Source organism: Podarcis gaigeae, assembly GCF_964106915.1.
Source record: "Podarcis gaigeae genome assembly, chromosome: 18".
Taxonomy (NCBI): domain Eukaryota; kingdom Metazoa; phylum Chordata; class Lepidosauria; order Squamata; family Lacertidae; genus Podarcis; species Podarcis gaigeae.
In genome coordinates this window covers 11,187,188-11,210,376 of record NC_139696.1, presented here as the reverse complement: position 1 = coordinate 11,210,376, position 23,189 = coordinate 11,187,188, and the positions used below count along the sequence as shown (strand labels likewise).

General features: G+C 50.7%; 1 protein-coding gene across 2 annotated transcripts in view; it reads right to left on the bottom strand.

Moving 5' to 3' along the window:
• GRIN3B (glutamate ionotropic receptor NMDA type subunit 3B) overlaps window positions 1–22,476 on the bottom strand; it is a gene marked incomplete at its 5' end in the record, with an annotated part of 42,253 nt that extends 19,777 nt beyond the window's left edge. For both annotated transcript variants that reach the window (XR_014559697.1, XM_083720239.1), the window contains 5 exons: window positions 135–280; window positions 1,747–2,508; window positions 5,250–5,532; window positions 6,272–6,867; window positions 21,997–22,476. Coding sequence is in view for 1 of the 2 variants with exons in the window: in XM_083720239.1 (XP_083576365.1) it covers window positions 135–280; window positions 1,747–2,508; window positions 5,250–5,532; window positions 6,272–6,867; window positions 21,997–22,476 (2,267 nt within the window). The remainder of the gene's footprint in view (window positions 1–134; window positions 281–1,746; window positions 2,509–5,249; window positions 5,533–6,271; window positions 6,868–21,996) is intronic.
• Between the last annotated feature and the right edge of the window lie 713 nt (window positions 22,477–23,189).

Below are 23,189 nucleotides of genomic sequence, written 5' to 3'. Positions count from 1 at the left end.
TGGCACCACCATTTCAAAAGATGGGTTTGTTTTGGCTTGCATATTTCGGGGGGGGGGGGGAGTGTTGATTTGGTCGGTCTCCCTTCAAATGCAAACCGAACCGAGTTTTCCCACCCCCTCCACCCCCAACTCACTTGAGCATTTTGATGCCTGCGGGGGTCGTGGGGACACTCAGCCGCCGCATGTATTCGTGCATGTCTGGGAAACTCTTCTTGATGTATTCCTCCGCGCTGCTCTCCCAGACGGTCCCAAATCGGAATCCTTGTGACGGATGGTGCAGCTGCCAAAAAGCAAAACAGGGACCACATGGTGGGGGTTTTTTAATAGAAGCAAGCGGACTTAAAATCTTAATTTGAGATTCCTGTATTGCATGGGGTTGGACTAGATGACCCTTGGGGTCCCTCCCAACTCTGAAGTTGTGGTCTGGGAGCAACAGCTGGACTACGGCATTAGTTGTATAAATGGCAAGGGCCAATAGGTGGTGCTGTGCAGGTGATGCTGTGCCGTGCGAGGGCCACTAGGTGGCGCTGTGGAGCAGGCAGAGCCATGCAAGGGCCACTAGGTGGCGCTGTGGAGCAGGCAGTGCCGTGCAAGGGCCACTAGGTGGAGCTGTGCTGCAAGCAGAGCCGTGCAAGGGCCACTAGGTGGAGCTGTGGAGCAGGCAGAGCCGTGCAAGGGCCACTAGGTGGAGCTGTGGAGCAGGCAGAGCTGTGCAAGGGCCACTAGGTGGAGCTATGGAGCAGGCAGAGTCGTGCAAGGGCCACTAGGTGGAGCTGTGCAGCAAGCAGAGCCGTGCAAGGGCCACTAGGTGGAGCTGTGGAGCAGGGAGAGCCGTGCAAGGGCCACTAGGTGGAGCTGTGCAGCAGGCAGAGCCGTGCAGGGGCCACTAGGTGGAGCTGTGCAGCAGGCAGTGCCATGCAAGGGCCACTAGGTGGAGCTGTGCAGCAGGCAGAGCCGTGCAAGGGCCACTAGGTGGAGCTGTGGAGCAGGCAGAGCCGTGCAAGGGCCACTAGGTGGAGCTGTGGAGCAGGCCGAGCCGTGCAGGGGCCACTAGGTGGAGCTGTGGAGCAGGCAGAGCCGTGCAAGGGCCACTAGGTGGAGCTGTGCAGCAGGCAGTGCCGTGCAAGGGCCACTAGGTGGAGCTGTGGAGCAGGCAGAGCCGTGCAAGGGCCACTAGGTGGAGCTGTGGAGCAGGCAGAGCCGTGCAGGGGCCACTAGGTGGAGCTGTGCAGCAGGCAGTGCCATGCAAGGGCCACTAGGTGGAGCTGTGCAGCAAGCAGAGCCATGCAAGGGCCACTAGGTGGAGCTGTGGAGCAGGGAGAGCCGTGCAAGGGCCACTAGGTGGAGCTGTGCAGCAGGCAGAGCCATGCAAGGGCCACTAGGTGGAGCTGTGCAGCAGGCAGAGCCGTGCAAGGGCCACTAGGTGGAGCTGTGCAGCAGGCAGTGCCATGCAAGGGCCACTAGGTGGAGCTGTGCAGCAGGCAGAGCCGTGCAAGGGCCACTAGGTGGAGCTGTGCAGCAGGCAGAGCCGTGCAAGGGCCACTAGGTGGAGCTGTGCAGCAGGCAGTGCCGTGCAAGGGCCACTAGGTGGAGCTGTGCAGCAAGCAGAGCCATGCAAGGGCCACTAGGTGGAGCTGTGCAGCAGGCAGTGCCATGCAAGGGCCACTAGGTGGCGCTGTGCAGCAAGCAGTGCTGTGCAAGGCCAGCAGGTGGCGGCACTCAGAGGTTACCCAATCCTGCACTGACCTTGGGGTCGTGAATCCCAGACAGCTCCTCAAAGGTCTTCTCTCCCACCATCACGGCAGCCAGGTTGGCGGTGTAGCTGGAGAGGACCAAGAGGCAGAAGATGGCCCAGAGGTTCATCAGGAAGCGCCCGGTCCAACACTTGGGGGTCTTGCTGGAGACGGTTCGCCCAAAGAGGATGGCGTAGCAGAGGTTGAGCGCCGAGGAGTAGGAGAAGATCTTCATGCGGTTGCGCCCGTGGGGGGTCATCCCGTAGGGGCTCTTCCACTCGTAGAGGGTGAGGAACAGGGCGGTCATGTGGAGAGCCACAAAGATGCCCACCCACATCGTCCAGTGCAGCGGCCACATGAAGGCTCCAATGGGAGAGGCCGTGTCCCGGATCCTCACCAGGATGCCCAGGCTGGTGGAGAAGAAGGGGCTGGTGAAGTCGATCACTTGGCTGCGGGCTGAGTTGATGCTGAAGGACGTCACGGCCATGTGGGCCGTCCCGCTCAGGAGGTCCCCCACCAGCCCTGTCCAGCGGCCGTTCTTCCAGGCCCCGTACTTCCCATCCCCCACGATGTAGAGGTCAAAGTCAAAGGGGAGGTCCTCGGCCAACTTCTCCAGGAGGTCAATGCAGTAGCCGTAGCAGCATTTCCGGTATTCGGCGGGGACCGAGCCATTCTCGGAGTTGAGCTCGTCAAAGAGGGTGTCCAGCACGGCTGAGTCGTTGGTTCGGGGGTCCAGACACAGCTGGCCAGCAGGACAGTTGCCTTCTTCATCCACCTGCATAAACCACAAATTACCGTAGTCTCTCTCTCTCTCTCCTAGATGTCAGGAGCCAGCCAGCAATAAATCACACTGTGCAAGTTGGAGTTAACTCTTTACCAGCAAAAACACGATCTGCACAGACTTGCCGGAGTGTCAGGCCTCATGAGCACAGCAGTTCACCCCCACTAGGTCTTGCCATGGATCAGTTGCCAAGACTGAAAGCCACCCATAGCCATTTAAATCCCCTCCTCTCCAGGGTTTCTCCCAAGCAATTGGAGACTGCGTCTGTGGGCAGGCAACCTCCCCTCTGCACTTTTCATGCCCCTCCTGGTCCTGGGAGACAAGAGGGAGGGGAGCTTCTTGCAGCAGGAGGGGGAGACACCTGTGACTCTTCAACATCTCTGCCTCCTGGCCTCCCTCCTCTCCTGCTTCCGCTTCTGCCACTGACTCCCCCTGCTCACTAAGCTCAGTTACTCCTTCAGCTTTCGACCCTGTGGCGTTAACTGGTGGAACTCCTCGCTGCCGGGTGTTCCTTATCCCTAGGACAGAGGTTTTCAACCTTTTCGAGTCTACGGCTCCCTTGACCAACAACTTTCTTCCTGTAGGACCCTTGTGGGCCTCAGGAGCCCAGTTATGTCCCCCCTTGCCTGCAGAGCTGGCAGCCTCTCATCCTTTTTTGGACACCCTCCCTTGTTGCCCCTCTGCCCTCTCCTTGGGAGTCCTCTGGGCAGCCTGGGAAGAGGATGCTCCCAGCCTAAGTGGCTCAACAGAGACTGGCCAAAGGTGAACATGAGGCCAGCAGCTTACCTGTTAGAATTCCTGCTCCCTGATTGCAGTCATGGGACTGTTGTCTATCACAAGACGGTATATGTTTTGACTCCACAGAGTGGGAAGTGACGGAGCCAGGATGTTTGTGTTCCTGTGTTCCGTGAAGTGGGACTATTGTCCTTTGTTCTTTTTCTCTTTGCTGTCTGATGCTAGAGAAAGAGGGAGCCATGTTGCAGTGCTCCGTGTGTGTTTATATGTAAATAAAGTAGATTAGCCAAACTGCTGAGTTGCTGGGGTCTGTCACGCATGATGCGCAAACTCTGCAGATCCCTGAGTGTGCCGGGGCCTGTTGGCATTGGTCGCTGTGATGTTCGGGCTGAAGAAAGCTTATGAAGCTCCCGAACGATTGACCAGGAGGGAGGGAACATGCCAGTTGGGCATGTGTCTCTGCCAGGGTCCTACTCGAGTGTAGGCTGATCTCCTGACATTACCTTGGGAGGCAGCAGTGGCAGCAGTGGGCACTGCCAGGCCTGCACGGCAGAAAAGCTCCTCTTCTGAGCACTGGGCACTCAGCTCCCAGGCAGGCCTGGCAAGCAGGAAGCACAAGGCCAGAATAGTGCCTGGCTGCCCAGCTGCCCACTTGTCTATCCATTCCCAATTGGCTGACTGGGCTCCCTCACCTGCTTGCTTGCTTACTCCAAGGCTGCCTCAGCCCCTGGCACCCAGCACCCCCTGGCCAGCCCCAGAGGCACCATTCGCCTGCGGAGCTTGTAGCCAGGGCTGCTGCAACAAACAGCTGTGCAAGCCTTGGAGAGGCAGTGATAGAAGAGGGCATGAGGGAAGGGAAGAGGAATAGAGGACAGTGATGCCCGCTGCACCCCAGGGTGCCACAGAACACGGGTTGAAAACCCCTGCCCTAGCTCAACAAGGAAGCTTGGCTTAAAATGATGGGGAGAATGGTTATGTAAGCTTTCAGAATATTGTTGTTGTTGTTGTTTAGTCGTTTAGTCGTGGCCGACTCTTTGTGACTCCATGGACCAGAGCACGCCAGGCACTCCTGTCTTCTTCAGAATATTTAGAATTAGCCAAATTGACAGATATAAGAAGACAAAAACCAAAAAGTGAAGTGAAAAAGGAATGGGGGTGCCTAAATGAATACCTTAAAAGTCAAAGTTTGAGGACAGAAATCTGGCTGAGTCTGAAATAACCTTGTGAAGTGACAGGATAAGAAAGAGGGATTTATATCTAGATGTTAGGATAGAGATGATCAGGAAAACAGGAAGACACAATGAGAGGTAAAGGAGGTGCTGTGGGATTGGTGGAAGTCAATGTTTGTTTTTCTCTTTAGTGTTTATATTATTAACTTGTAAGATATGGATTTCTTGTTTTTTTGTATGCTGGTTTTTGTGTTTTGTGTATTTTTATTTTTCAATATTTTTCGTGTGGTTGCTGTTGTGTGGAAAATATTAATAAAATGTATTTTAAAAATTTTAAATTACAAATAAAATAAAATGATGGCTCTGTCTCCTTGTCCTCGTGGGTTGTGTCGTACTCAGAGTAGGTCCACTGAAATCCATGGGCATGACCAATTTAAGAAAGTGGAGCTCCTCTGAGTCTGACTTGCATGGACACCCTCCTCTGTGAGTGGTTAATGTGTGTTAACAGCCAGCCGTTCTGCACATTGACCAGCCTTCCTAGAGAATGTGCACATCACCTGTCCACGGAGAGGGGATTTTGCACATTTCCTGGTAATGTAGACAATTACCAGCAGGCTTTGGGGAGCACGTGTATCTTGACTGCTTTATTCTTTTTTTCCTTTGGTACATTTCCCAGCCATTGTGCATAAGGTACAAGAGGCTGTGAGGAATGTTGCACAATGACTGGCTGTTATGCACATTAACCCACACCTCTTACCCGACGCAAACAAGATTCCTTTTTTTAAAAAAAAGCTTTTGAATAAATGCAGGCGCTTTCTGGTTCGTACACACCTCCCTGGTGAAGACGAAAGGGTGCTCTACCAAGGTCACCACGCGCAGTTTCATGCGGCAAAACCCCTCTGCCTGGTTCCTGCGCTGCAGGTGTTGGGGCCACGTCCCCTCCTCCACCTCCATCTCGCCCCCTTTCCAGGTCCCCACCGTCACCCAGGTGGGCTGCCCCACAGAGTCCCTCAGGAGGCTCCAGACTTTGTAGTGGCGATCTGTGTGGACGCGGGACGTGTTGTGCACGAAGACCTCCCCCGTCTGGCCGCGGAAGGACGTGTTGGCTAAAAACCTGGAACCGAGAGAAGAGGGAGAGGAAAGCAGGAGGCTGGGTTCCTGGTAAGATACGCTGCATTGGTTGTATATGTAAACTTGTGGAACTACCTGCCACAAGAGAAAGGGGAGCAGGAGCATGACATTCCTGGTCGGTCGTGCTGCAATAGTTGGATGTTAACTTGTGGATGTAGCAGAGCCTTAAAACTGTCTCAGGGGTTAACAGGAAGTGAGTGCAAACCCCTCCTGATGAGGAGCACCCAGGTTCCCAAAGGAGCCTGCGGATCTGGACCTGCCTCCTACCACTCCCTCCATGACTCCCTCTCTATTCTGGGGATAATTGAATCAGTCGTTCTCTCCCACTGCAGGGATACAGCACAGCTGCTAGTCCTCACAGGCAGCTGCCCGTCGCAACTCTGTATGAGTCAGGGCTTGCCAGACCAGATCACCTCCATTCCTGCAAAGAAGAAATGGAACCACCTGCCCACAGGAGAGGCTGCCTGTTGCATCTCTGGAAGAATCCCCATTCTTAGCCTGTCACATCTCTTGACAGGTCCCTGTTTTGGGATTGCCTCTATGTCAGGCATCACCCAATCCATGCAGAGATGAGGCTCAATCACCTTCCTGTTGCACTTCTGGATGAATGCCCCTTCTCAGTCTGCTGAGAACGGGAACTCGCACTGGCCACAGGTCTTCTAAAATGCTTTTTTGTCCTCCCCCTAGCCATCACAAATTTCTGGGACCCCCGGCTTACTCACTGGGAGAGGTAGCGCCCTGAGGACTCGGAGGCGACGGTGTGCTTGTCGTTGCAGTTCACCATGTTCTGGATGAGGGCGAGGTCCGGGCGGACGTAAACGGCCCTGGAGATGGCCCTTGAAACCAGCTCCACTGCGTCGTGGACAAACTGCTCCAGGGACGGCCTGCCCACCTCCCCGTAGGCTAAGAGCCCCAGGGGCAGCCCTTCCGTCCGAAGCTCGTCCACATTCTGGGGTTGCCCCAGCACCCAGTGGAACTCCTGGAGCACCCCGAGGTCCCTGGCCGTCCGGAAGACCAGCTGGGAGTGGCGGGCGTTGCAGCCAAAGAGCAGAGCGGGGCCGGGAAGTTCCCGGTACTCCTCTAAGTGGCGGCGCAGGAGGCGGGCAGCCTCTTTCTCCTCCAGGAAGCTCAGGTCCACCACGGCCGTCCTCTCCAGCTCGGCGTAGCTGCTCCACAGGTCCACAAAGGCAGGGACGTCCCAGGCCTGGCACAGCACCAAGGTGACCTCGCGCCATTTGTTGGAGCGGAATATGTTAGCCAGCAGCTCCAGGAGCGTCTCAAAGTCGTTGCTCCGGTCCATGTGAAGGTGGAAGGGGTTCTGATCCGGGAAGGATGAGAAACAAGGGGGGGGGGGTTTGAATTATTTGAAGAGCAGCTGTAATCAGCAAATTACACTAGTAGGACTACAAGAAGTTTCGTAAGGAGAAATATACAAAGTGTCACCAAGTAGTAAAAGATAGAGATATTGGTTATGAGTTTGAAATGTACAGTGGTACCTCGGGTTAAGAACTTAATTCGTTCCGGAGGTCCGTTCTTAACCTGAAACTGTTCTTAACCTGAAGCACCAATTTAGCTAATGGGGCCACCCGCCGCCACCATGCGATTTCTGTTCTCATCCTGAAGCAAATTTCTTAACCCGAGGTACTATTTCTGGGTTAGTGGAGGCTGTAACCTGAAGCGTATGTAACCCGAGGTACCACTGTAATAGGGAAGATAAGAAATGCATACTAAGAGATTAGACTGGAAAATTTTCAGACAGGATTGATGGAAGTCAAAAAATTTGAATAAGGTGTAAAAGTATGTTTAATTACTGTTGAAAATGATATGTCATAAAACTAATATATATATATATATATATATGAGAAACAAGGGGGGCCCGCAGGGAAGAGAGTTATTTGTTGATTTCTTTACACAACCACGGCAACACAAATATTATGCGCCCCAAAATGGCACAAGGAGGTGATACCTGCCAAAGAAGAATGGCAGCTGGAATATGGAGAACTGGCAAGTTTTGACGTGCAAAATTAGAGATCAGAAAGAGACCGGTTTTAAAGAAGGTTGGAAAATGTTTGCAGAATACTGAAAAAATGTTAGAATGCAAATAGGATTTGAGTGAGAACAGCAGCGGGGGCGGACTTTTTGTTTGTACAGTGAGATTAGGTGAAGGTCTAGAGTTACTATGACATTGCAGCATAAATTGAATTTTTGAGGGAACCGTGGAGGGAGGGAGGGAGGGAGGGAGGGGAAGTCACAGGTGGAATGACTGATTGATAAATTTGAAATGTTGTTGAATTGTTTATTTAAAATAAAAAAAAAAGTCTGCTGCTGGGATCGCCATCGGCAACAATGCAGGAGAATGTGGTATTTGTCTCACGGAACCAGTAACGAATTTGGTTTTATTATTATTATTTATTTATGTATAAAATTTGTACACCGCCTTTCATCCATAGATCTCGGGGTGGTTCGCAACAGAAAATTACAAGATAAAAAAAGCAAAATGCATAATAAAAAACGAACCCAAAATCCCACTTAAGGGGCGATTCTATGGCAAGATCTGCAGGGATCTAGCTTAGGATTCAGTGGATCTCCAGCTCATCTGGCTGATTCCTGTTTGGCCAGCTGTAAATCCCCAGTACCGGGACAGTCAAATATATATAGGCATAATTTGTTCATTCTGGACCGGGGGCGGGGGGGGGACTTAGACTGGATCCTAAGCCTGCTCAGTTCTGTTCTGGCAACCCAGCATGGAACACTAACAAAAATTAAAATTGTGATTAAAATTGTATAACCTGATTAATATTCTACAGGCTGATTAATATTCTACAGCCTTTTTAATGTGTCTACAGGAAGAGGGGGGGGGTTACTGTTTTGCTGTTTTGTTTCAATTATTTACTTGTTTTTATCTTGTATTTTATTCCGTGAACCGCCCTGAGATCTTATGATAATGGTGGTATAAAAATCTAATAAATGAATAAAAACTAACTCCATCATGCATTAATTAGACTTAAGCATGTTGGTTATATGAAGCTGGCTATTCCACAGCTGTCTCATAGGTTTTTATTACACACACACACAGAGAATTCAACAATTCAACATCATTTCAAGTTTAGCAATCAGTCATTCCACCTGCGGCTTCCAGTCCCTCCTTCCAGGGTTTCCCCAGAATTTCAATTCATGCACCATATTATAGTTACTATAGACCAGGCATAGGCAAACTCGGCCCTCCAGATGTTTGGGACTACAATTCCCATCATCCCTGACCACTGGTCCTGTTAGCTAGGGATGATGGGAGTTGTAGTCCCAAAACATCTGGAGGGCTGAGTTTGCCTATGCCTTCTATAGACCTTGCCCTTATCACAAAAGAAAAATGGAAAGTTCACCCCCACTGCTGTTCTCACTCAAACTCTACTTGCATTTTAACATGTTTTACACTGAGTTTTTAAGTATTCTGCAGGCATTTTCCTATCATCTTGAAAAACCAGTCTCTTTCTTATCTCTAATTTTGCACATCAAACTTGCCAATTCTACATGTTCTCTCAATTTCAGCTGCCATTCTTCTTTGGTGGCTGACACAACCCAGCCAGATGAGTGGCTAATAATAATAATAATAATAATAATAATAATAATAATACGTAGGTGAGCCCCCAGTTGAAAGCAGAGCAAAGAGGCAGGCGGCCACTAGAGGTCAGCAGAGTTTAAGCTCACCTGTGCCAGAGATGGAAAAGAGAGGTGGACTTTTAGGAGGGTGGGATGTTTGAAATCCCCCTCCTCTCATTGGGAAAGGAGGGGTGCCTTGCAGAATCACGAATGTGGGCTAAAGTTTGCTGGGCCAGGTGGCTCTTTACGTCTGAAGAGCCCTTCTGGATCAAGACCATCTAGTCCAGTGTGCTGTTCTCACAGTGGCCGCAAGTACGATTCGAACACAAGACCAACTCTCTCCCCTGCTGCCATTTACAGCAACTGGAGTTCAGAGGCATCGCTGCCTCCATGGGGGGTGCAGAGCATAGCCATCCTGGCTAGCAGCCACAGGTAGCCCTCTCCTCAGTCGGTAGAGCAAGAGACGCAGGGTTGAGGGTTCAAGGCCCACGTAGGGCATTGCAGGGGGGTTGGACTAGATGACCCCCGTGGTCCCTTCCAGCTCTAGGATTCTATGAATCTTCCTCATCTAGCTCAGTATTATCCACACCAGCAGTTCTTCTCCGGGCGACACTTTGAAAAGAAAAATTTGCAGCATTGGAAAATAAAAACAAACAAATAAAAAACACTGTGGAACGTCCTCCCGTCTGATGTCGAAGAAATAAACAACTATCTGGTGTTTAGAAGACATCTGAAGGCAGCCCTGTTTTGGGAAGTTTTTAATGACTGATGTTTTAATGTATTTTTAATCTTTTGTTGGAAGCTGCCCAGAATGGCTGGGGAAACCCAGCCACATGGGCTGGGTATAAATAAAATAATAATCTCACCCGGGAAGAATGGCAGATGAAGGTGATGGACTACATGGAACTGGCGAAAATGACTGGCAGAATCTGAGACCAAGGAGAAGAGTCGGTGGAAGAAGATTGGAAGAAATTTAAAGTCTATTTACAGAAACATTGTAAAATTAAGGAATGTTAGAAGGATGTTGGAATGAAGTTATGTGGTTTTAGCAGAAATGATATAAAGGTTTAAGTAAAAATGGATTGGTAATTAGTGAAAGAAGAGATTGTAAAATTATAGTATATTAGGATAAATTATTAGGATAAAAACGAAGATGGAAAGGATTTGCTGAAATATATAACTGAACTAGAATACAAAAAAGGGAGGTGTGAGGAGGTCAAGGAAATAAGCAAATGAATGTTAAGTTATGGGAAGGTTTGATTTGTTTTTTTTAATTGTTTGTATTTTTTGTATTTTTTTTAATTGTTTGTATTTTTCTATTTCTTTTTTCCTTCTCTTTTGTAACTTTAAAACTTTAATAAATATTATTTTTTAAAAAAGAAAATAAATAAATAAAATAATAATAATAATAATAATAATAATAATAATAATAATAATAATAATACAGTTCCGAGCAGTACTTGATTTATAACACAGAACACCACTAATTTATCATATAATCATGGGGCACCCAGAAAGTATAAAACAATGCAGTTACATAGGAACAGAGAATCATAGAATTGTCGAGTTGGAAGGGACAGCAGAGTCATCCTGCGACAGCCTTTGAGAACCACTGATCTACGCAGATCCTACAAGTGTCCCTATTTTCCCAGAAAAGTCCAAGACTTACAGAAGCCATCCCGGTTTCTGATTTGTCCTACTTTCCTATTGGACGTCCCTATTTTCATAGGAGAAATGTTGGTGGGTATGGAGTTATGCAACCCCCGAGCAAAGGAGATAAGTCACTATACAAGCTTTAGAATACAGCCCTGACGACAGCCCTGGATAGGGAAGTTTTTTAATGTTTAATGTTTTATTGTATTTTTATATATGTTGGAAGCCGCCCAAAGGGGCTGGGCCAACCCAGTTGGCTGGGCACGATATAAATAAGAAAGTTGTTGTTGTTGTTGTTGTTATGATGGAATAGGACATCCCTAGAGCCTAGGGCTTGCCGATCAGAAAGTTGGCGGTTCGAATCCCTGCAACGGGGTGAGCTCCCGTTGCTCGGTCCCTGCTCCTGCCAACCTAGCAGTTCAAAAGCACGTCAAAGTGCAAGTAGATAAATAGGTACCGCTCCAGCGGGAAGGTAAACGGTGTTTCCGTGCGCTGCTCTGGTTCACCAGAAGTGTCTTTGTCATGCTGGCCACATGACCCGGAAGCTGTACGCCGGCTCCCTCGGCCAATAAAGCGAGATGAGCGCCGCAACCCCAGAGTTGGTCACGACTGGACCTAATGGTCAGGGGTCCCTTTACCTTTACTTTATTTTCACTGGAGAAATTTTGGAGGGTATGCAACAGCCCCCCAGGGTGTCAGAATTAGGGGAATCTCCCAGCCCTACCTGAAGATGCCACTGGAGTTAAACCTTCTGCATGCCAAGCAAGCGCTCTGGCACTGGGTATCATCTCCTCACCCCACCCAAGTCCCATGTTGCTCTGGGACGTTCTACAAGACTGGCATGCGCTCTGCGCCAGCGACTCCCAACCCTTCTTTTACACACCAAGTCAAGGTTCCGGACCTCATCATTCTGATTTTCAAACTGGAGCAAATTGAGCTGCCTAATACTGACTCGGAACGCCAAGCTACAGCCGCCCCCCTAAAAATAAATAAAAATAAAGCATGATTCCAGCACGAGGCGTGAGAGTACGCACGGTTGGTTCAGGCGCCTTCCCTCATGCGCACATATGTTGTTGAACACTGGGAGTGGAAGAGGAGCAATGCTCAGAAAGACGAATCGCCAGCCCAGAGCTGGTACGATCACGTCAAGGTCGTCTCCACAGGGCGCCTTGAGCCACACTTATTGATGTTTTCATTACTGTTTTTCTTAATAAAAAAAGTGTTTATCACTTTGGGATGCTTTAATGGGAAGTGATTGATGAACACAATGAAATACACTGAAGAAAATGTGCCCGTGTTTGTGGGTGATGCAGGAAATTGAGGTGGGTGGGTGAGGGAATTGGAAACGGTAACCACGTCCGATGAAGACCATCATCACATGTGAAATGTCGGTTGCTAGCTAAGCAAATAGATCTGAAAAGAGCGCAGGGATTATTGCAGGGTTTCTATGGTGCCTGCTTGCTCTCAAGAGGCAGGGAGTTCCACAGAGCCACACGCACAAAATGAAAAGGTCACAGTGGAAACCATTAGCCCCCTGCAATCGGAAACTGGAACGAAATAGTGACTGAGCAGGAGATCCTAATTCTGTTTGATGCAAACAGCTCATTCGGTATGCAGAGGCCTGGTTGGAAAAGTGCTCTGTGTCTCTTAGGAGAGAATGCCTCTTCTGAATCAGAGTTTTCCCAAATTGGGGTCTACAATTCCCACCATACCTGCTAGCTAGGGATGATGGGAGTTGTAGTCCAACAACAGCTGGGGACCCAAATTTGGGAAACCATGTTCGAAACAGAGGCATTCTTCCACCTCCCGGAGAATTGCTCTTTTAAAATAGAGGTGTTCCTTTGTCTCTTGCATGCGGCAGGAAATATTGAGGCAATGTCTCTTCTGAACAGAGGTGTTTCTCCATCCCTTGTAAATTTATTTTTGTTCCTCATAGAATTGTAGAGTTGTAAGGAGCCATGAGGGCCATCTATTCAAATCGACTTTTGCCCAACATGGGGCTCAAACCCAGGACCCTGAGGTTGAAAGTCTTATGCTCTACTGACGGAGGTATCCTGGCTTTAAAACAGGGCTGTCCAGCCCACCAGATCTCCTCCTTTGGCTGACTTTGCTGTTTCAGCCAAGTCCCAAGGAGAACCACCGGCCCCAGCTGCCTATGTCCAGAACTTTCTAATAGACTGCCTGGAGACAGAGGAAATACAGCACAATAAAAGCCTCTTCTCCGAGTTCAGCCATCATTTATATCGCTTTGGACAGGAAGCAGGAGGAAAACAGAAAGTGCCCAGGCAGCTTTTCCAAAGTTAACTCAGGCTCCGGACTCCGGGTGGCAACTCTGCTGCAAGAGAGATTTGTGGGCTGGATGGAAGCCCTGGTGGAGGTTTGCAAGATGACACCACACAAATAGGAGTTGTTGGTGCCCGTCTCTGTAGGAAAAGGAAACATTTGGGAATGGCACAAACCAACGGGACCTCATATTCAAAGGTAGGTGCTGACTGGCCATGGAGGTTCTATTGAAATATTGCCAGTCAGATGAGTTGGGTATAAATAATAAAATGATGGTGGTGGTGATGGAATAGGACATCCCTCCTTTCATCAGAGAAATGTTGGAGGGTACCCATTTTCAGAGCTCAAGGACACATTTCCAGGCTGCCAAAAGCACTAAAGCAGGACTGGTGAGGGGCATGGCCCGTGGAGAGGGGGTGTGGCTTGGGGAAAGCCCTGAGGCTGGGGGGGGGAGAGGTCTTGAGGGCCACATCAGACCACCACGTCCTCTCTGATCCAATGAGCCCCTGCCATAAGGCTGCCTAATCTGGGGTCTAAAATTATCAAAGTGCAGCGCGGATGAGCCCCCGATCCCCAAATTTCGAAAGTGAGCCAGACTCCCAGAAAGTTTCTCGTTGTGCTGCCTACAGAGTCGGTCTCTCCCCCTCCCCAAATGACACACTTTCCAGCAGCAGTGATGGGAGCAGTGACTAATTGGCCATGGCAAAATCTCCAGGGGGATCCTCACTGTGGGATCATGAAATTATCATAACCCTTCTTGCCTCGCAGCTGATAAAGATCACCAGGAATGCCCTGGCAGAGGAAAGCCCCTATCTCCTGCCCCCTCCCCAAACCCCACTCGGCTGCTACCTCATAAATATACGGCTGCAACTCCAGCCCTGCTGAGAATGAGGCTTTGGGGAGACCTCTGCAATGGATGTCCTTGAGATCGTAAGTGGGCAAAGCAATTATTTACTAATGGAAGCCGGTTATCTTTTTGGAGAGACTCAGCGGGACCCCAGGGGTCACCCTGAGCAAACATTTTCCTCTCTGCTGACAGGCTCTGGCTGCTTTTATTTAGCAAAGAGTGAAATGGCAGGGAGGACGAGGTGACAATTTGAGGCAAATGGATGCAGATTGACACAGCCATCTGGCTTTAATTGTGGGCCCCTCATTGTCAACGGGTGGTTTCCAAAGCTCTCAATGAATGACTCTCACAAGAGAAGGGAAGGATCTGCCCCTCTCCCCAAGGCCAGACCCTCCAAGTGTCTCTATTTTCCAAGATTTACAGAAGCTGTCCCAGCTTCTGATTTCACCCCAGAATGTCCCGCTTTTCCTTAGGAAGTCCCCATTTCCATGGGGAAAATGTTGGAAGAAATGCGACCCCAGAGCCAAGGAGATGAGTTAACTAAACAACCTTTAGAAGACATCTGAAAGCAGCCCTGGATAGGGAAGCTTTTAAAAATGTTTTAATATACAGTGGACGCTCAGGTTGCGAACGTGATCCGTGCGGGATGCACATTCACAACCCACAGCGTTTGCAACCTGCAGCAGCACATCTGCGCACATGCACGGAACCTGTTCCGGTACTTCCGGGTTTCGGCGGGTCCGTAACCTGAAAAAACACAACCTGAAGTGTCTGTAACCCGAGGTCGGACTGTACAGTCATACCTCAGGTTAAATATGCTTCGGGTTGAGCACTTTCGGGTTGCGCTCTGCTGTGACCCAGAAGTAACGGAATGCGTTACTTCTGGGTTTTGCTGCTTGTACATGCGCAGACGTCACGCGCATGTGTGGAAGCGGCGAATCACGACCTGCGCATGTGCAGACGTGAGTTGCATTCGCTTCAGCATGTGAACGGGGCTCCGGAACGGATCCCATTCGTATCCAGAGGTACCACTGTATGCTGGAAGCCGCCCAGAGTGGCTGGGCCAACCCAATCAGAGGAGCAGGGTATAAATAATATGCCAGCATTTTTCTGCATTCCTGGGGGTTGGACTAGATGAGCCTCAGGGTCCCTTCCAACTCTATGATTCTATATTGCCTGTGTGGTGTGGCTTTATCAGGGCCAAACAAAGCCTGAGAGATGGAAGAACACCTCCATTTGGAGAGAGAAAGTGCCCCTTCAAAGACCAGGCATGGAGAAATCTACAGGCCAAGGGGAGGTTAACTTTCCCCGTGTTGCACCATAAACCGTGCTCAGCCCTGAAGCCACCTCTATTTCAGCCCAACTCCTTCCCTCTCTCCTCTGCAGATGGGAGACCTCGCCTTGCCAAGCAGTGACCGTGTTGACTCATCTTTCATTTGTTGCAGGAGAGAGATCTACGATGTCACTTTACCTTGGATCCAGAAGTTATCTGCTCCATAACGAGGCTATTTTTCACAGCAGAAGGGAGCGATGTCAAGGTAAAAAAAACCTCCGGAAAAGTTGCCAAATGTATTTTTTTTTAATTTGTTTTTTAGCTGGAACCTCAACACCTGCTGGGCTTTCTTGACGGATGGGTGTGTGGCAACGTCAAAGAAATGGCTGTTGCGTTCTAAAGAGCGAGGCAAAGAAGGCAGGATGGACGGTTCTAAAGATCTTGGGGAATTTACAACACCACTGCTAAACCTGCCGTGCAAATTGGGCTTTGCAAGAACTTATTGATGGCCAAATGTTCTGCCTCCAGCATCTAGTATCTCTGAGCACAAGCTGCTGGGCGTGGTATGTGGGGAGAGTGGCTGTTGCACTCAGGTCTTGCTTGCGCAGGGGGGGGGGCTTCCCATTTGGGGTATCTGGTCAGCCTCTGTTAGGACAGGAGGCTGGACTTAAGTGGCCCATTGGCCTGATCCCACTACAGGGCTCTCCTCAGTGGAGCCTGCATGAAGAGAGCTAGTGTACCTTAAGGTAAAGATAAAGGGACCCCTGACCGTTAGGTCCAGCCGTGACCGACTCTGGGGTTGCGGTGCTCATCTTGCTCTATAGGCCGAGGGAGCCGGCGTTTGTCCGCAGACAGCTTCCGGGTCATGTGGCCAGCATGATTAAGCCGCTTCTGGCGAACCACAGCAGCGCATGGAAATGTCGTTTACCTTCCCGCCATAGCGGTACCTATTTATCTACTTGCCCTTTGACGTTCTTTCAAACTGCTAGGTTGGCAGGAGCAGGGACCGAGCAACGGGAGCTCACCCCGTCGCGGGGATTTGAACCGGCGACCTTCTGATCAGCAGGTCCTAGGCTCTGTGGTTTAACCCACAACACCACCCGCGTCCCTTAGAACACGTCTACCTTAAAACAGTGGTAAACAAGTGTGGGAGAAGATTATTGCTCTCACATGGATGGCAGCTAACAGATTGGGCTTAAAAAGTGCCGTTTTGTGGGGGACAAGGGGTGGGTGGGGCTGGGGGACTCCCCGGTCCTGAATGGGGTCACTGTGCCCCTGAAGGACCAGCTGTGCAGCCTGGGGGTCATTTTGGACTCACCGCTGTCCATGGAGGCACAGGTCAATTTTGCATCCAATTTTGTCTGCCAGCTCCATCTGAGACCCTCCCTGCTTGCACCCTGTCTCACCAGTGGTCCATGCTCTGGTTTTCTCCCACTTGGACTACTGCAAGGCACTCTCTGTGGGGCCACCTTGGAAGGTGACTCCAAAATGACAACTAATTCAGAATGCGGCAGTCAGGCTGGTGACTGGGACCATATAACACCAGTCCTGCAAGACCTACATTGGCTCCCAGTACGTTTCCGAGCACAATTCAAAGTGTTGGTGCTGACCTTGAAAGCCCTCAATGGCCTCAAAGGCCCAGGATACCTGAAGGATACCCATCATCCAGCCCAAACATGGAGGTCCAGCTCTGAGGGCGTTTTGGCAGTTCCCACACTGTGAGAAGTGGAGTTGCAAGGAACCAGGCAGAGGGCCTTCTCGGTGGTGGCGCCCACCCTGTGGAATGCCCTCCCATAAGATGTCAAAGAGATAAACAAATGACTTTTGGAAGACATCTGAAGGAGGCCCTGTATGGGGAAGTTTTAATGTTTGGTATTATGTGTCGGAAGTTGCCTAGAGTGGCTGGAACCCAGCCAGATGGGTGGAGTATAAATAATAAAATTATTATTATTATTATTATTATTATTATTATTATTATGCTTACGGGCTTCCCTTTGAGGCATCTGACTGGCTGCTGTGGAGATAGGAAGCTGGACTTCTTATGTGCTTAAATGCCACAAGAGCGCACCTCTCTGCTTGTAGCCCCTGGGAATCATGTAACTCACAGGTCTGAAAATGTGATGTTTGAAAGAGGCTGTGCTTTTCTTCTTCAGGTTTATTTGGAAACCTGTTTAAAATCGAGCCTTTTGCTTCTGCGCCGAGAGGGAATTGGTTTTTTTCTCCCTCCTTCCCCCATCGAGAACCTGTGAGCAAAATACAGATTGCCTATATTGGCTGCGGGGAATTGGACCAAAGGAAACCAGCGATGAGGAAGGAATTCTCGGAGATCACTAATGTCCTGGCGACAAGACAGCGCAGTTGAAAGGAGGGGAAACAACAGAAAAGAAAGAATCAAATCAAATCAAATCAAATCCCTCCCTTTGCCCCCAGATCTTGGCAAGACCTTGGGAGGATATTACTATTTATCATCTTGGAATAATTCCTGGATTTTTCCAAACAGCAGCCTTGAATGGCAAAGACGAAGAAGGAGACCTGAGCTTGTTTGGTGTCACAAAACAACCAACTCCTTCTAAAGCTGGAACCAGATTCCACCCCAATCTTTGCACCTGATTTGGCTATCTTCTGCTCCCCAAATCCAATAGGCATTGTTGGGGTGTTGCTGTCCCTAGAAACTGCAACAGACGGCTGCTGCTATGACAAGGTCCCGGTGCCCCAGCACATATTGATTAGCAATTTCTTCCCCTATTCCCACTGCAATTGCATTCCCCATGCATTCAAGGAGAGTTGGGGGGGCTCCCTCCGAGTTTTGCAAAAAATAATAATGACTGATTATTTTTTTTTGCTGTCATCTGCTGGGAAAACAAGGGGCAGAGTCTTTGCACTAGGCCTGCTTGCCAGGGGGAGGGGGTATCTGTTTTGACCCAGAGTATGAAGAACATAGAACTGCAAAATTGTAGAGGTGGGTGGGACCCCCAAGTCCAACACCCTGCAACGCAGGAAACATTCGCCCAATGTGGGACCCGAACCCACAACCCTGAGATTAAGAGCCTCATGCTCTACAGACTGAGCTATGTGGTAGCAAAGCTGCCGCTTCTCAGCTCTCAGGGGTGGTGCGGTGCAATGGGTAGCGTGGTGGAGGAAGAAGCAGAGTGTGCTGGGTTCGAATTGCCTTCTGTCAACAAAGCTTACTGGGCGACCTTGGGTGCCTCTCTTTTCCTGAAAGACTGCCAGTTAGTGCAGGTAACACTAATGTTGATGGGCCAAAGGATCTGAGCTTCTGGTAACCCTGTTCAAACCAGAATCTTGAGGACCAACATCTTTTCATTTTAGGGGGCAAAGGCCCCACGGCTCAGCAGTGACGTCCCCTGCTTTGCACACACACAAAGTCCCAGGTTTGAGGCGTCTCCAGAGAGAGACCCCCTCCCAGCCAGAGACCCCCAGAGAGTCAGCAGCCCTGAGCTAGACCGTCTCCTCTGATATAAATCAACTTCCCAGGCCGAGAGCTACCAAATCCTTTCCCGTTAAGAAACAAAATTAAATGCAGAACGGCCAAGAGCCCGGCACAGATGGGGTTCCTGGTGGCTTTGGGCCACCGGAATGCAGTAGCATGGGCTCATATGTGCGGAGGAAGGATATCTATGTAGAATCACAGACTCGTGGAGTCGGAAGGGACCCTGAGGGTCATCTAGTCCAACCCGCTGCAATGCAGCTGCCCCGTACGGGGATCGAACCTGCAACCTTGGCGTTCTCAGCACCGTGCTGTAACCAGCTGAGCTATCCAGTGAATCTTCCGGTATCTATATCTATAGCTGTAAAACAGACCAGCTCAATGGGAGGATTACTGACTCCCTGCATGAATTGGCAGAGGACCGTGGCAGGATTACACCCACCCACCCCTCTGCTTTCCTATCTTGATTTATGGGCCACAAACAGGTCCCGGGGCCCAGGGCGTCTCTGAGCATGACATCCCATCGACAGGCATCGTTCTTTTTTGAACAACTGCTCAGCTGCGCCTGTTTATTCCAGAGCGGGGCGATCGGATGCCTCTTGCATCAATCACCGGCATTAAAAGCCAGCAGGCAGGCTGACGGTCCTGGGCTGAGAGCCGAAAAGCCTAATGACAGTCATCGTCCCCCTCAATTTAAAAACCCACTCTGTTGGGTTGTGCCTCATTTACTGGGACTGATCATCTTGAGTAAGCAGTGCCTTTCATTTCAGTACATCTACTCTGAGTAGGGATAACATTGGGTTCAAACTGAACAGGTGTGGGAAAGGAAAAGTTCAGTGTGTGTGTGTTCCCCCGAAACAGAAGGGTTATACCCACCCCAGTTTCCTGTCTCCAACAGTGGGGTGCAAAATGGACGCCCACTAATTCTTTGTCCGTAGCACCAGGGGGTAGACTACCCCTTGGATACAGAGGCTTTTGCTCTAAAATAAGAACAGGGGTGGGTGGGGGTGCCCTTGCTGGGACTGGGGCAAAAGGACCACATCCTGCTTCCAAACAGGAGGCAGATCCGTGTCCTCAGAAAGGACACCAACATGGAATAAAGGCGATGCTGCCTTCCTAGTCCCCGGCGGCTGGTGCTCAAAGGTAGACTATGTCTATATGGAGACGCTCAGTTTCATTATAGAATTGGAAGGGACCCACAAAGGTCATCCAGTCCAACCCCCTGCCATGCAAAGGCTAATAAGGTCTGACAGAACCTTTTAAGGGCAGAAGCAATGAACTTACAGGGCTGTTCTGAAGAAGGGCTGTTCTGAACTTACAGGGCTGTTCTTACTGTGTATCTGAAGAAGTGTGCATGCACACGAAAGCTCATACCTAGAACTAACTTAGTTGGTCTTTAAGGTGCTACTGGAAGGAATTTTTTTATTTTGTTTTGACTATGGCAGACCAACACGGCTACCTATCTGTTACAGGGCTGTTGTTATTTTTTATTCCTGCATTGCTGGACTAGATGACCCTTGGGTACATCATCATTATCATCATCATTATTAGAATATATATTTCCGTTCACTTCAGGAAGAAGTACCGATTGAGGTCTCCATCTAGTCCAGCCAACCAGGGAAAGGGATATCCTTCCCTGATTATCCTTGATCATTTATTATCCACCCACAACCTCCCTCTTAGCATGGGTGCAAAATGGGCATTTGCGACCGACATATTTGCCTCAAGCTTCCAGCTTCAGATGCAGCCGACCTCTTGAGGGCAAGGAGGACCAAAAAGGCAGCTGGCAACACTGATGATGGAGGAGGAGGAGGCTCACAGCCTTTCTCTCCAGCCGAGGTAGACTGCCCCTGCAATGGAAGTTCGCCAGGTGTACTCGCAACTCAGGGACCGCCTGCTCTGCTGCCTTTTGCCAGCCTCTGGTGCTCAGAGGTTGACTTCTCCCAAACATGGAAGCTCAGGGATCGAAGCAATAAAAGGATTATTAATCATAGCTAATAGCTGCAGACATTCCTTGCCCTTTCTCCCCCTGTGTCCAGGACCCTCAGGTAAGATTGACCCTTGACATAACAGCCACTTGGGCTGCAATCCTTTACCTGCTTACTCAGGAGTAAGCCCCATGGCCTCAGGTGGGACTTAATTGTGCGTGGATATGATTCCTGTATTGCAGATTCCCATGAGGTCCCTTTGAATTCTACAGTTCTATGATCCTATGTGAAGCCTTACATACAATTAATACAGCACAGTTGTATTAATAAGTTATGTAAGTAATAATAACTCTTGAATTATGAGAAAAGAACACAATACTGCATTATAAAATGGTACGACGGCCACAATCACAGCAGTATTAATGAGTTATGCAAGTAATAAGAATAACAAGTATTTCAGGACAATAAAAAATAATAGATCATATTACGTTATTACCGTTCGTAATGAAGCTGCAACCTGCTGTGGACTTTGCTTATGATGGGTGGAGAAATATTTTAAAGTAATAGCCACGTTTAGCCTGTGCGCTGCCTGGGTGACTCCAAGATAGACTGCTCCTGACTGTGGATGTTCCTAGACACCAGCCATTCAAAGCTGTGATCCTTGCACTGCAAGTGGTGGCCTTGAGGTTCCTTCCACCTCTACAATTCTGTCATTCTGTGAGCAGAATCCTGTGAGAAGGCTCTCTAATAGGGAGGGCTGCCTTCCTCCTGAAGGGCAATGATAGGCTCATTTAGCTACCTGTCCCCAAAGACTCTCCAAGGTAGACTGCCCTTGAATGTGGAGGTTCAACCATGTAAGTAATCAAAGCTGAGATTTCGGCACAGCAGGGTGGGCCCTGCCCACATGACCCACAGAGTCCCTTCCAGGTCCATCACTCAGGGAACCCAACCAGAAGGTCTGTCATTTGAGCTCAGGACGGCTGTGGGCAGGATTCCTGCACTGCAGGGGGTTGGACTAGATGACCCTTGAGGTCCCTTCCAGCTCTGCGATTCTATGATCCCTAAATCCAGTGCTATTTTTATAGAGAAAGAGGCACCAGAACTCACCATGAACACCTCCCTTGTTCTCTTATAATGGCAATGGGGGGGGGGTAGCCAAGGGTGGCAGGGGGCAGCTGCCCCCCCCCTAAATCAAGTAAATAAGTACAAATACTTAACTAACTGATCAATTGTTTTGCAGAGCTCGGTTCTGCCTCCGAAACATAAAACCTGACCCCACAACATAAATCCTTGCTATGCTCAAGGTGCCCAATCTGTAGCCTGCTTGCTCGTGGGCTGGTAGACTGCTCTTGACCTAGGAGGCTCTCCATCGGGGAGGATTTTTTTAAATGAAAAAGAGGGGGTGTTTTTCTCCTTACCCGGCTCCTGAAGGGCATGGGGGTCTTCGCACTTTGTCCCCCTCTGCCTTCCTCCTCCTCCTCTTCCTCCTCCCGGATGCTGACGAAGGGGATCTCCAGGAAGGCGGCGGCGAAGTCCAACTGGAGCAGCTCCCTGCGGGACGCGGGGAAGGCGAGCACGGCGGCCACTCCGCGCACCACCAGCGCCTGGCACAGCCAGCGGGCCAGCGAGGCCGGGTCCCTCTGCCGGGGCGCCCCGGGGACCACCTCCAGGCTGAGGTTGTAGGGCAGCGCGGAGGTGGCCGTGCGGCTGGCGCGGGCCAGGGCGTTGCGCGCCCGGCTCTCGGCTTCGCCTGCGCGGGGAAGCAGGGCGCCCAGGCGCACGGTGTGCCCGATCCGTGCCAGGATGTGGCACGGCTGCGGGTGCCCCCGGGCCGCCGGCTGCCCCGCCAGCAGCAGCGACAGGCACCACCAGCAGCAAAGCGCCCGGCGCCTCTCCATAGGGCAGGGCGCGCAAGGCGCAGGGGCGCGCAACCCCTGCGCCCGCCCCCCACCCGCGCTGGGTGGGGGGTCCCCTAAGGAGGCAGCCGGGAGGGGGTCTCCCAGGGGCCGCCCATCAGGGTCCGCTGAAGTGGGGCAGAGCAGGAGCAGAGGGAAAGAGCAGCAGCAGAGGGAAAGTGAGGTCCCCCCCGCCCTATCCAAACGCAGCCGCTGCCGCCGCCGCGCCTGGGCTCTTGCGCTCTGGCTGCTGCTCGCTCGCTCTCCAGGCGGAGCTGGAGGCTGCTCTGGCGGGAGCGCGCCGCTAGGGGCGGCAGAGGGCGACCCTGCCAACCTGGGGATGAAGATGGTACTTGGGAGATGATGGCACCCTCGCCAGCCTGTTGGAGAGGAGAAGCGCCGCTTGGCACGGGCGCCTAACGCGCCCACAAGCAGCACACATATAGAGGCTGCATCGGAAAGAGACGTCTGCGTTCCGGAGAAGGAGATGCAGGCGGCGCGAGGCGAGGAAGCGGAGAGGAGGACGAGCCTGCCTCTGGGCATGCACAGAGCGCGGGCGAGGAAGAATCGCAGAAACCTAGAATGGCAGAGTTGGAAGAGTCATCTAGGTGAGGTGAGAGGTCTGCGCTTCGTCCAAGGAGATGCAGGCGGCGCGAGGCGAGCAAGGAGTCTCTGGGCATGTACAGAGCGCGGAGAGGCAGCGAGGGAGGAGCCCC